We start from the raw sequence: 12,329 nt of genomic DNA, 5'->3' as shown, positions 1-12,329 counted from the left end.
GAGTATAATAAAGTCTAATTAAATAAAATTAATATTTCCATCAAATTTTGTGTTGGAGTTTTTTTTGGTTTAGTTTCTGCTTTATGTTTCATAAATTTAGTGTTCTTGAGAGACTGATATTTTTTAAATTTAAATTGCAGATTGGTGGAATTCATCAGTTCAAATTAGGTGAAAGGAGAGTGGACGTGACTGGCGTCACAAACGAAAATACTAAGCTGCAATGCTTCGATGGATTTCACTATCGAAAATAAGTCGAGGCTTTTCTCCAATTACTAAAATATTTTTTGGCCATTTCCCTTTTGCAATGTCACAAGTAAGCACAACATATATTTTCCCTATTAGAGAAAATTGCATTTTGATACTATATTTTTACTTTTTATGATTTTGGTAATCTATATTATCAAATTTCAGCTCAGTTCGCAATTTTTTTTCCAAAAATCATAATCAAATTTTTTTGACATAGTGCTGTTATGTCATGACATGATGCTGATATGTGCAGTTCCACATCAGCACTCCTGGTGCAAAAAACGAAAATTGACAAAAATCAAAACTAATACTAAATCTAAAATATGACAACACAGAATATGAAAATTGCAATAAGGTTCAATGTTCTCTTGTCCATGTGCATTTCTAGGCTACAACATTATTTATAGATTGACAAATTTATGAAGATTGCAGCAATTTCTTACTTGTACTCGACAAATAGTTGATAAAAAATTGGTTGTTGGGATCATTAGTTAGTAAGTAGTCTTGTCATGCTAAATTTAATTAGGCGTGAAGTGTTGCAAATCCGACGTGCCCCATAAACGCAGAAGTTGTATAAAAAAAAACTCAATTTGGTTGGAGCCAAACCACCAAGTATTACGAAATTATATGTGATTTGTCTGACGTTCGATTGGTGGAAGTCCACAATACATTTTATTGCCACAAACTAAATCGTACATATTTTGTTCGCCAATATAAAAATATATACTTGTTTCTTAAAAAAAAATTTGATTCAAATACCGTCTTCCAAGATGTATAAGGTATGATATAGTTATTTGTACTCGATTTTAACTCGGATTGATTATTAAAATTTCAATATGCGACGAATTAGGTGCAAATGAGTCGAGATTTTAAAATTTGGACTTTTGGAATTCAAAAATATTACAAAAGAATTTTTTCTCCATTCGGCCATTACATCAGAAGCACAATATTTTGCACTTTAATGTTGTCATTTCCATAGTACGGAAGGGTAAAAGATAGGGAAGAAAAATGGTACTTAAAGGGTTGATTGGAAGTTGAGAATCAAATTTGAGCATGCTTCGAATTGAGAGAGAAAAAAGAGCTTTATTTCATTGGACTCCGTACTTCCGCACGTAACATAGCTAGAGAGGTTTGTATTTTGTAAGTCTACCCTTATTCGAACTTTTTTCTCTTATACAATATTAATTGACGCACTTATCACTTTCCGAGTCAATCAATTGGTTTTCAAGATTCAAGTTAATCAGCTCATGGATTCGATCTCTTTTTGTCTCTGTTATCTTAGTTTTGAGTATGCAACACACGACTTGTCCATGTGATTTATCTGATCAACGTGATTTGCAGGCTATTCCGTTGACCTTTTGGTTTTACCAAGAGCACACTAAAAATAGCGAATACGAGTTCTCAATGTTGATATTTTTTAAAAAAAGAAAAGGGAAAGAAAAAAAAAGAGACCGTTATTTGACTTCCTTATTAATCACTTTGTTAAATTCAAGGAGAATTATTGGAGGGAAATGTGTTTCTTTGCCTTTTTCCAAAGGAAAATCGAACATATAATTAAGATGCATTATTATGTACTTGTTTGTTTTTGTGTTTCGAAGCTTTAGTACAATGATTTAAAAATCAGATTAATTGAAAGAAAATAAAAAGTGACCAATCGAAGAGAAGGAGTTGATTAGTGGATTACCTTTTCTATTTGGTGAATGATTTACGTCATTGATAACTTCAATATAAAACCAAATTGCTGAATAATTAACTAGAGATATTGTTTCAAAAAGGAATGGTTAAGCTAAAGATTGGAATACACAAGGGAAATCCACTTCACTCCTAAATGTAACTGATAGGTACTGTTCAAAAATGAAATGCCAGAAATATTTATTCATTAACTTGGATTTTAAAAAAAATTAGTAATGTTAGATTTAAACCAAATACAATTTAACAAGTTTTATTGCGTAAATATAAACGTCAAAACCACTTCTATTTTTTTTTTAAAAGAAAAACACGTAATATGTAAGACATATATATACATTAAATGGTTTATGATTACTTAGATCTTGGACGTCCCTTTTTATGAATCTTGTCCTAAGTCAGTATACGATGCTGCAGTCTGAGTGAATTTATCTATCTATTTTTAGAAAAGTGACTTTAATTATGTACCTTTTTTCTTTCCTTTTTTGATGAAAATAACTGTGAATTAGTGGATCTGTTAGTCACTCGGGAATTTTTTTCTTCCATTTAATCATATCGAGACGACTATATTTTCAAAAGGTATAGGTGCATTTAACGTGTCGCTATATTTTAGGGTACACAGAGTAAAACTCTTCACTAACGGCATTGTGTATGGGGTAGACCAAGGGAGTTACTTGCGAGGTCTTAGAAAGCACGAAGCGTTGTGAATCGTCGAGGCCGATTGAAAAAATATTTCAAATATTTTGGGAGGAAAATGAGGCAAGGGTTGTTTGCTGGTAAATGAATGTGGCCAAGATTCTGTTGGGAGGAAAATTTTAAGATTATTTAAAAGTCAATATGAAAATTTTTATTACACAGACGCTTTATCGAGCATTAAATACGTACACTTAACGAAATCGATCGTGGGTTTTGCTTTTGGTCATATCGATCTTTTTATTCTATCCGTAATTTGTCCCTAATTCCGCTTTATAATTGACACTTAAATTAAACTTTTTTTTAAGAATATCAACTGTTTTCTCTTCATTAATCGGACTTTCTAAAAAAAAAATTTTACTACACAATTTTTTCGGTTTATTATTTTCAACTAAGTATCCTTTCCCTCTGAAAATACTACATAAACAGACAACATTAGACAAATTGCATGTATCCACGGGCAGTTCATCTATTATATTTTGGACATAATAATTTTATATTTTTACAAAACACATAAATATAATTTTGAGTACTTTTTGTCTGGCAACAATACATGTGATACGATCGGTAGTTACATACGTACGTACGACCGTATGTAATAATTAATTTTCCATGTATTATATTTAAATTACATATTGCACTGAGCAATCTTGATCAGAATTCTCGAGGTTAGATTATTCATCCTAGACTTTACTGATGTGCTTCATACATATACAGGTGTTTGTTTATATATATATATAATATATATATAAGTATGTATATACGGATGACCTAAATAGGTCATGCAATATCTTCCACGACAAATATCGATGTTTTTCTTTCCTTCATTTTTTGATATCAAATGTCGTCTGAGGTCAAATATATAACATTGATCAACAGTCGTTTTAAGGAGTGGAGCTCAAAAAATATTGGACTCTTGCAACATTTGCTTTGCTATCTCCGGAACTCATGGCTGAGGATACTGATATGCTTCCACCACCGGGAAGAAACTGGAAAATACCCTTTTTGGTTTTCTTCAAAGATGCCAAGTAAAGTTTTATGTATCTAACGTAAAGACTTACTTGGCTTACCACACTAAATCAAATGCTTTTTAAAACGTTTGATCATCTATTTTGTGATGTCAGGTTTGTTTTCAAAAGGGATGATATTGGAAGGGAGATTTTAAGTATCGCGCTCCCTGCTGCACTGGCATTAGCAGCTGATCCGATTGCATCGTTGATCGACACGGCATTTATTGGCCATTTAGGTAACTTTTGTCGCCTGCATTGATCAGTTAATCGTGGAAAGATGAGGAATATGTGCTTAGAAGAGAGGAGGAGGCATTTAGGTGTCTGTCATATGCATTAGTTATAACTTATATGTTATTTATTGTTAGATGCGTGCGCACGTACGGGTCATAAAAAAATGAATGAGGCTATATTTATTTCGCAGGTCCAGTGGAAATAGCTGCCGTAGGAGTCTCCATAGCTATTTTCAATCAAGCTTCCAAGATTACTATATTCCCACTTGTTAGTATCACTACTTCATTTGTTGCGGAGGAGGACACCATTCGAAAGATCGCTGATACACAAGAACAGAAAGGAAACGACCTGGAAAAGGGTTCTATAAGCGATGCGAATTCGAAGACAATCATGCCACTCGGCGACGATGACATGCTAGAAAACATAAAGACCATGGATGAAACAATTGATCTAGACTTGGAAAATGGTATAAATTTTCGTGGTCCTCTTCGTTTACATCAGGGGGTTTGACTGAAACTGAAAAAAAACTTGTGATTTACGTTATTACCTACGGTAAAAAATAAGCAACTTTTTAGCAAATTTTTCACATTTTGCACAGATTTTGAAATGACACGCAAGTCTGTTGATGCTCCTAGCATCGGTTCAAATAAAGGGAAAACGAAAGTCGAACGTCGGCACATCCCTTCTGCGTCGACTGCACTAGCTCTTGGTGGCGTTCTTGGACTTCTTCAGACCATATTCCTTATTTCTTTGGCCGAACCATTCTTAAGTGTAATGGGAGTGAAATCTGTAAGTATCCAAGACTTTTTCACACTTAAATTTCACATTAAAATGGAAAAACATGACATCATAATTTGATCCAGGGATCTCCTATGCTACCCCCTGCGCAAAAGTATTTAGTTATAAGATCACTTGGGGCACCTGCAGTTCTCCTCTCTTTAGCCATGCAAGGAGTCTTTCGAGGTTTCAAGGACACCAAAACTCCTCTATATGCCATTGGTAAGACTCTATTTTTGCATGTTTTATATTTTTGAACGAAATCAAAATTTAAGTTTTGGTAAACCAGTTGGTCCCCTACTTAATTACTTTAATTGATCGAACGCTATTTTATCAATTATTCACTTGTGTAATGGCAATTACATCGTGGTTGAACTTTATGACTACAACAGTTGCCGGAGACTTGACAAATATAATTTTGGACCCTATATTCATATTTGCTTGTCGGCTTGGTGTTAGTGGTGCAGCCATTGCTCATGTTCTTTCGCAGTAAGTTCGTAATTAAAACATTTTCTATTATGATGAACATCTACTTGATGTATAAAATTATATAAAACCAATTGGTATGACATAAAATTTGAAATGCCCATTCAAATATTTTTCAGGTACTTGATCACCTTCATACTCTTGTTCAAATTAATGAAACAAGTAGATCTGCTACCTCCAAGTCTGAAGGATTTGCAATTGAGCAAATTTCTCAAGAATGGCAAGTACTTCGCACTCTGCCTGCAGTTTCTCTAGAAATCATTTGCAAAATTCATGAGTAAGATCAGAAGTTTAGACTAGACATGGCGACGATACCTTCGAAACAAACCTAATAAAAAATACTCTGGAAAGCAGGCAAAAATGCCCATTAGCCAATTTAGAGAGTCGAAGTCACTACTCGTTACCTATTATCTCTAATCCGACACGAAATGTAGCTCACATATTAGATGATCCTCGATTTTATCATGCCTTATATGATATATTACTTACTTCTTGTACTTATATTTCTTGGCCGAACATTTCCCCAATAACAGGCTTTCTTTTACTGGCAAGAGTCATTGCTGTGACAATATGTGTGACTTTAGCAGCATCAATGGCTGCAAGACTTGGTGCTACATCTATGGCTGCATTTCAAATATGCCTGCAGGTCTGGATGACTTCTTCACTTCTTGCCGATGGCTTAGCTGTGGCTGGACAGGTATCTACACTCACAAATCAATTATGAATTACAATTAGCCTCGCCAAACTTTTATAACAAGAGCCTTGTAATTTGATATTTCACGTCTGTAGGCAATTCTTGCTTGTGCATTTGCTGAGAAAGATCATCAGAAAGCAACAGCGGCAGCAGCCAGAGTATTACAGGTATGGTTCAATTATCCATAAACGGAACATTGCTATAGACAGAGGGCAAAAAATAAACAATTTTATTGATAATTTCATGTTTTTCAGATGGGATTTGTACTAGGACTAGGACTTGCTGTCTTTGTTGGACTTGGTCTCGGATTCGGATCAGGAATATTTACAAAGGACAAGAGCGTCATTCACATTATTGCCATAGGCATCCCGGTATATATCACTCATCAAACATTTGCACAATGCTCTTCATTCTCTTCTCATAGTAGTAAAACTCTTCTCTTGTTTATGAACAGTTTGTAGCAGCTACACAGCCTATAAATTCGTTAGCGTTCGTTTTCGACGGCATAAACTTTGGAGCATCTGATTTTGCATATTCTGCATACTCTATGGTAACTTAATTCTACATCATAAAATAAGAAATGAACCAGAGCAAATTCTCTATTAATTATATGACTTGTTTTCCTTTATAAAAAAAACAAAATTTGGTATGCAGGTCGTGGTGTCCATAATAAGCATTGGATCATTGTTTGTGCTGTCAAAAACTGATGGATTTATAGGAATATGGTATGCTCTAACCATTTACATGGCACTCAGAACATTTGCTGGTATTTGGAGGTAATTGTTTTTAGCTGTGGTCCTGTTATCTATATCAGTACAAAAAAATGAATTTTTTTAGTAAATTCAAAAAATAAAAAAGTACGAAATAAATTGAATAACTTTCAGATTTTATTAGTTATATTTATATTTGCAGGATGGGAACAGGAACAGGACCGTGGAAATTTCTCAGAAGTCGGTCGCTCCCTTAGAATGAATATTATGTATTATAATGTTTTTTTAGGAATATAATGTTGTTATGTATAATAAAACTGAACTAGAGATGCCTATTTATTATGAATTTTGGAAAATAAAATCTTTCTTTTTAATTTATTTGTAAATTGCATGCAACTCGAATTCATCACTTAAAAGTAAAACCCAAAATATCACAACCTTTTTCCTTTTTTATTATACAACCCTGTAGTTCCTTTTTTTTAAAAAAAATTCAATTCATGAACCACCACTGAAATAAAATTACAAAACAAACACGCGTTTACAAATTTGGGCCGCGAGAGAAATGCGTGTTTCTCTCTCGTTGTTGATTCAGGACACTGGTATTTATAGTGTCCATCACATCACATATGATCTAATTTTTCTACCAATCGAACAGGAAAATATCATCTATTACATTTATGGGTAAATATTTTATGTTACAAAATTATTTGAAATTGATATGGTAAATGTTATATAATTTTCACCTAAAACAAACCTATAAAATTCGCAACTACTCTTCAAGGGAAACGAATTACCATCAACGTGCAGGCCATTGTCACACAATTGTGAATAGAAATATCCGTCCAAGAAAACATCCCAGATTACTTCGGTTTCATCGACAAGTCAAATATGGTTGTCAGTTGTTTACATGGGGATTTCATAAAAACCATTTCCTCCTTCACATCAAAACTTTTCGTACGACTTGACATCCATGAACTTCGTTCTTTAAAAAAAAAAATGGGAGTCTGTATGTATATCTCTATTATTTAAGGCTGAGTGAGGTATTAAAATTATTTTGTTCATGTCTTGCTGAATGCTAATGCTAATGCTAATGCTAATGCTAATGCTACAACGACCAACATAATATAGCAATCCCAGAAGTCTCGCTAAATGGTAAATATCAATAGGGAGAACAACCAATTATAAGCTGAGAAACAAAAAATTACAATTATGACTTCAATAAATGGAATAAAAAGTAGAAATACATAACAAGGATAACCTTGAGATTATCGAATACAAAGGAACATTGTTCAAACTGGACTGAGGTTTTCTTTCGTACACAGCCCAGGTAACAAATTGAAAACTCAATGTAATAATCAACAAATGATTAGTGCCATAATACATCTTTCAAAAAATAATAAAAATTCATTATACCCATCAAACTCAAAAGCTTTAGAATCGATGTGGTTACCATTAGACTTGCGCACTACACCGTTGAAAAAAAGAGGGGATTGGTTTTTTTTTAATAAATATACCTTCCTAAAACGGGATTTGTTGACTAACTGAATGAATTCTTGATCCTGTTTACTAGGCTACAAAGCTGATCGTGTTGCATCTGCTAGAGCCAGGCTCCTATAACTGATTGATCAATTGAATCGATTTCAGAATTTGATTTCAAACACTCACCGGATGTCACGGCAGAACCAGATATGGAGCTGCAACAGGCTTTTCCATCATCTCAGGTGGTGATTCTTTGACAAGAGACTGCACCCATGACAAGTCGGGCTCCTCCCCGTCGTTGCCGAGTTCAAAAGAAGACGATCTCTTCAGATAAACATGATTGTTTCCACTTAAGGTCGACCAATCAGCTTTTTCATTGGGAGATCCCCATTTAGACAAAGCAGCCACAGGAGATCCGACGGTGGGGGCACAGTTGGATCCAAGATCTCGGGAGCTGAGGCTACGCATCTGTAGCTGCTGCTTCTCATGATGTGAAAAAGCTGAGAATCGGTCACTCATCGGTGATGCAGATTCCAAGTTCCTCGGGGACTTAACACCAAGAGAAGCCTGCAATAGAGGGTGTTCAATAATTCTAGGAGAGAATGCTTTAGTAATAATAGGTGATAAAATGTTCTGCTGCTGTTGAAACTGATTAAGAATAGCTGATTTGTGGGTGGGAGAAAAAACACCAGAAGTAGCTGCCTGGTCAGAAGAAAATCTAGGGGATAGCGCAAGATCGGCCATAAAGAGATCTTCAAGATTTGAAGGAGTGAGAGATGATTTAGATCTCGCAGACCGATTCAACAAAGCAGAATTGGGATGTGGCTGCGAAAAACATGCTAAATCATTCATAAAAAGTTGCTGAACATCAAAATCCTGCAACAGATTATATTCCTCAAGTGGAATATCTCGGGCACTAAGAGAAGATCTTAGGCGACTGGACTGCAGATTGCTACTAGGTAGATTAAGGGTCGGGACATTTGGCTGAGGCCAAGGTGCAGATGAATGAGACATTCCATTTCCTGTAGGGGACATGCTCTGATTAAACACAGGAGACATCACGGAATGTGATGATGGTGAACCAGGCAAAAAGCTTAAAGCTGTAGTCATGTCCATGAAACTAGCTGCAGAGGCAGTAGACATGGGTGAAGGAACACCAGATCCAGTAGAGCCATACAAAGGACGAAGCTCCTCTTGAGTGTGCGCAAAAAAACACACCTGTCTGGCACAGCTAGTGCCATCTTTACACAGTCTTGTTCGATACTGGGCAGGATGCAGCCAACATTCAAATACACCATGTGCATACTCGCACATGTCTCCTCGCCGACAAGAACCCTTCCGAAAATCAGGACAAGGAACACAACTGTAATGAAACTTCCGAGGATCCCTTCTGCGAGCATTTTCTCCAGGGTGGACAAAAGGACATTCGGTCCAATCATGAGAATAGGCTCTTGAACAAGGCCTGACCTTGAATGAGAACATGCGGAACTCGTCAGTTGAATAGATACTATTCCGAATGTCGGGCAGAGATGGATCCACTGGATATTGTTTCTTCTCAGACACATAATTAGCAGGAATATTGCTGGATTTTAAGGCTGTAGGAGTATATATATAGTTGGATGGCGATGATGGAGAAATGCTCTCTTGGTTTGACGATAAAATAGGTGAGGATGCATTCGAACTACATACAGAGACACCGCTGTTGCCTTCGCCAACTGATCCATCAGAAATATTGTTCAAGAGCAATTCCTCAAGAGCAGCCCTGGCACCAAGAAGCTTTGGAGGGGTAACAACCACATCAACTGGGCGGCAGCCATGTATATCCTCAATGTTAGGATCAGCACCAGCAGATAATAGTAGTTTCACAACATCAAATGCATGGATAGAGCCTCCATAAGCAGCACAATGAAGAGCAGTCCACTTGTCTTTACCGCACGATTTGTTCAAATCAACCTCTGGCAAAGCAACTATCAACTTCAACACATCCACACTACCATAAGTAGCTGCTACCATCAGCAGTGTTCTTTCTTCCTCGCTGATTTGCTTTGAACCTCTCTTCCTAACAAACCAAGGCCCAGTTTCATCAACTGCCGACAAATCGAACTCGATGTACCTCTTTAAAGATTCGAGGTCATTGTTCGCAGCAAATTCAAGTACACTGGAAAAGGAATCTTCAGTCTCCACAGATAGATTACTCATGTTCTGCATTTTATTCAATTCAAAATCAGCAGCCATTTGGGTGGGGGTAGAAGAACTTGAATTTGATTGCTCCTGCCCACTGCACATAGTCCAATCAACCACTAAACAACCAAGATCTATCTGAATCAAATGAAAATAAACAGATATCAATGACCCCCAACCCCAAAGAGTAAATATAATCCACTGATTTGAAACAGAGGTGCGAAATTTCTTATTATGTTATCGGCCATAATTTTTTCATTCCAAATGGTATCCTATTATTTTCCACGTGAATGAGAACGACAAACTCTTTCTGAGATAATGTAATAGCCATACATCATACATACATACATCTGAATCAGAAAATTTTGTAACTTTGGTGATAAACAGCTCTGTCAGTATTGAAAAATAAGTGGTAAACACCATACAAAAACAACATGTAAAGTACTTGTTATGTTGTGATAAAGCAGGTACGAACCAAATTAACAAAAAGTAGAACCGCAAAAGTAAAGAAAACTTGATAAATATACAAAGCAGGAAACAAAAGGGTCTACTCCAATCCGGTTGCATGGGGTAACAAAATCACACCCGTGTCGACCCAAGAATTTTAAGGCTAGGTGCTATTTTTACATCTTCAAAAATAGTTACCTACCATCTTGAAGACTCCCTCTTTATTTATAAATAAAATTATAGAATAGAGAAGCAAACCAATGTTGTATCACAACCAAACAGATGCAAAACATGGCAAATTAAGCATCTTACTTCGAAACATTAAACTACGTTTAAAACCTAACAAATTTTGGTTTTTCCACCAAAAATATCCAATGAAAATCGAATCTTCGGTGCTAAATACATTCGAACTTAATATACACACCACTGATTCATTTAAACAATGATTACGGAGCTATCCATACAGCTCAGCGACATCAAAAGATTTAATTCGGAACAAAGGTCGTCAAATCATTGAAAATACAAGTAGCGAAATAGATTTCAAAATTTACGGTGCACTTTCATGCATCAGAATTAGTAGGAAAATCAAACATTTTAATAAACGGGAGAATCTATATCAGGGCGAAATGAATAAATGGTTTATCACATCAAACAGGAAATTGGAGTCAACCCTACTCAACAAATAAGCTGAAATAAAATAAATTAGCAAGCCCAGAACATAAAACTCACCGATGATCCCAAAAACAGAGCTTTAACCAAGATCTACTGACGGGGTCGTTTCAATCATCCTTTTTATCGATCTATTTGTTGAATAGGAAAAAAAATAATGATAAAAAACACAAATCAAAGAAAGCCGAAGTTTCAAGACATGCGACCTTCATCGTACAGATTTGCAACTAAAAAATACAGCAGGGGAAGTCTTTTCCAACGTACCATGGATATATACAGTGCTAGTTATGTATGTATATGCGGGAAAAAGGAGAAAATATAGAGAGAGAGCGACAGGAGGGAGGCCTGTAATGCAGGGTAGTGTGAGAAAGCGATGCTTTTAGGCGTAGAGAGGAGCGGTTTTGAAATCGAAATGAAAATGAAAATGAAATGAAATTGAAATTGAAATTTAAACTGAAATGAAATTGAAATGCAGAATGATATTGAAATTCACGCGAAATGAGAGTCAAATATGGGGGAGGTGAGAAATGTGGGGCCGAAAAGCAAGGAAAATTGGATTAGGAGGGCTATACCATAAGGCTGTGTTTGGTTGCTCTTCCTTTGATTACAATCCTATTTAATTTTTATTTTTTTTTTCATATTTTCAAAATTAACATTCTAAAAATGCCCATAAAATTTGTAAAAATTGCTTGAAACTTTGTTTTAGTATTTAAAAATAATTTAAAAAATTATCATGAGTTTTTTCTTTACAAAGTTATGCTTGTTTTAATATACGCAAACACTGTAAAATGTTTTAATTAATTAAAATTTTGCGTTTTATTTTCATGAGATAGATATGATTAATTATTATTAATTTTGTATTATCGTTATATTTTCTTGTTTGTATATCATTTTAACCATGTAAACAAATTGGTGTGTGGCATGACATCCATTTGCTTTACGAAAATATCAATTGTTGATATTATTCCCATTTTAGAATATAATTTAATTTCGTGTTTGATGGTTATAAAATGAATTTCA

At 35.1% G+C, this 12,329-nt stretch overlaps 2 protein-coding genes across 5 annotated transcripts; one reads left to right on the top strand and one right to left on the bottom strand.

The window, feature by feature from the left end:
• Positions 1–1,224: 1,224 nt before the first annotated feature.
• On the top strand, positions 1,225–6,907 carry LOC140970619 (protein DETOXIFICATION 43-like). 4 transcript variants are annotated; one of them, XM_073432430.1, is made up of 14 exons: positions 1,225–1,375; positions 3,505–3,653; positions 3,750–3,871; positions 4,057–4,332; positions 4,465–4,655; positions 4,730–4,865; positions 5,036–5,132; positions 5,249–5,349; positions 5,663–5,826; positions 5,919–5,990; positions 6,078–6,194; positions 6,278–6,373; positions 6,478–6,599; positions 6,736–6,907. In XM_073432430.1, the coding sequence occupies exons 2-14, from the start codon at positions 3,574–3,576 to the stop codon at positions 6,788–6,790; spliced, it is 1,629 nt and encodes a 542-aa protein (XP_073288531.1). In that variant the 5' UTR covers positions 1,225–1,375; positions 3,505–3,573; the 3' UTR covers positions 6,791–6,907. The 4 variants fall into 4 exon arrangements, with proteins under 4 accessions (XP_073288531.1, XP_073288534.1, XP_073288532.1 ...); XM_073432433.1 differs by having other exon boundaries at positions 1,227–1,375; positions 3,515–3,653; XM_073432431.1 differs by having other exon boundaries at positions 1,227–1,386.
• Positions 6,908–7,685: 778 nt separating this feature from the next.
• On the bottom strand, positions 7,686–11,673 carry LOC140970618 (zinc finger CCCH domain-containing protein 30-like). Its single transcript, XM_073432429.1, has 2 exons — positions 11,370–11,673; positions 7,686–10,331 (listed from the first exon to the last, which is right to left on the bottom strand). The coding sequence occupies exon 2, from the start codon at positions 10,296–10,298 to the stop codon at positions 8,205–8,207; it is 2,094 nt and encodes a 697-aa protein (XP_073288530.1). The 5' UTR covers positions 10,299–10,331; positions 11,370–11,673; the 3' UTR covers positions 7,686–8,204.
• Between the last annotated feature and the right edge of the window lie 656 nt (positions 11,674–12,329).

The sequence above is a fragment of the Primulina huaijiensis genome, chromosome 2 (assembly GCF_012295235.1).
Source record: "Primulina huaijiensis isolate GDHJ02 chromosome 2, ASM1229523v2, whole genome shotgun sequence".
Taxonomy (NCBI): domain Eukaryota; kingdom Viridiplantae; phylum Streptophyta; class Magnoliopsida; order Lamiales; family Gesneriaceae; genus Primulina; species Primulina huaijiensis.
This window is presented reverse-complemented; position numbering and strand designations above follow the sequence as displayed.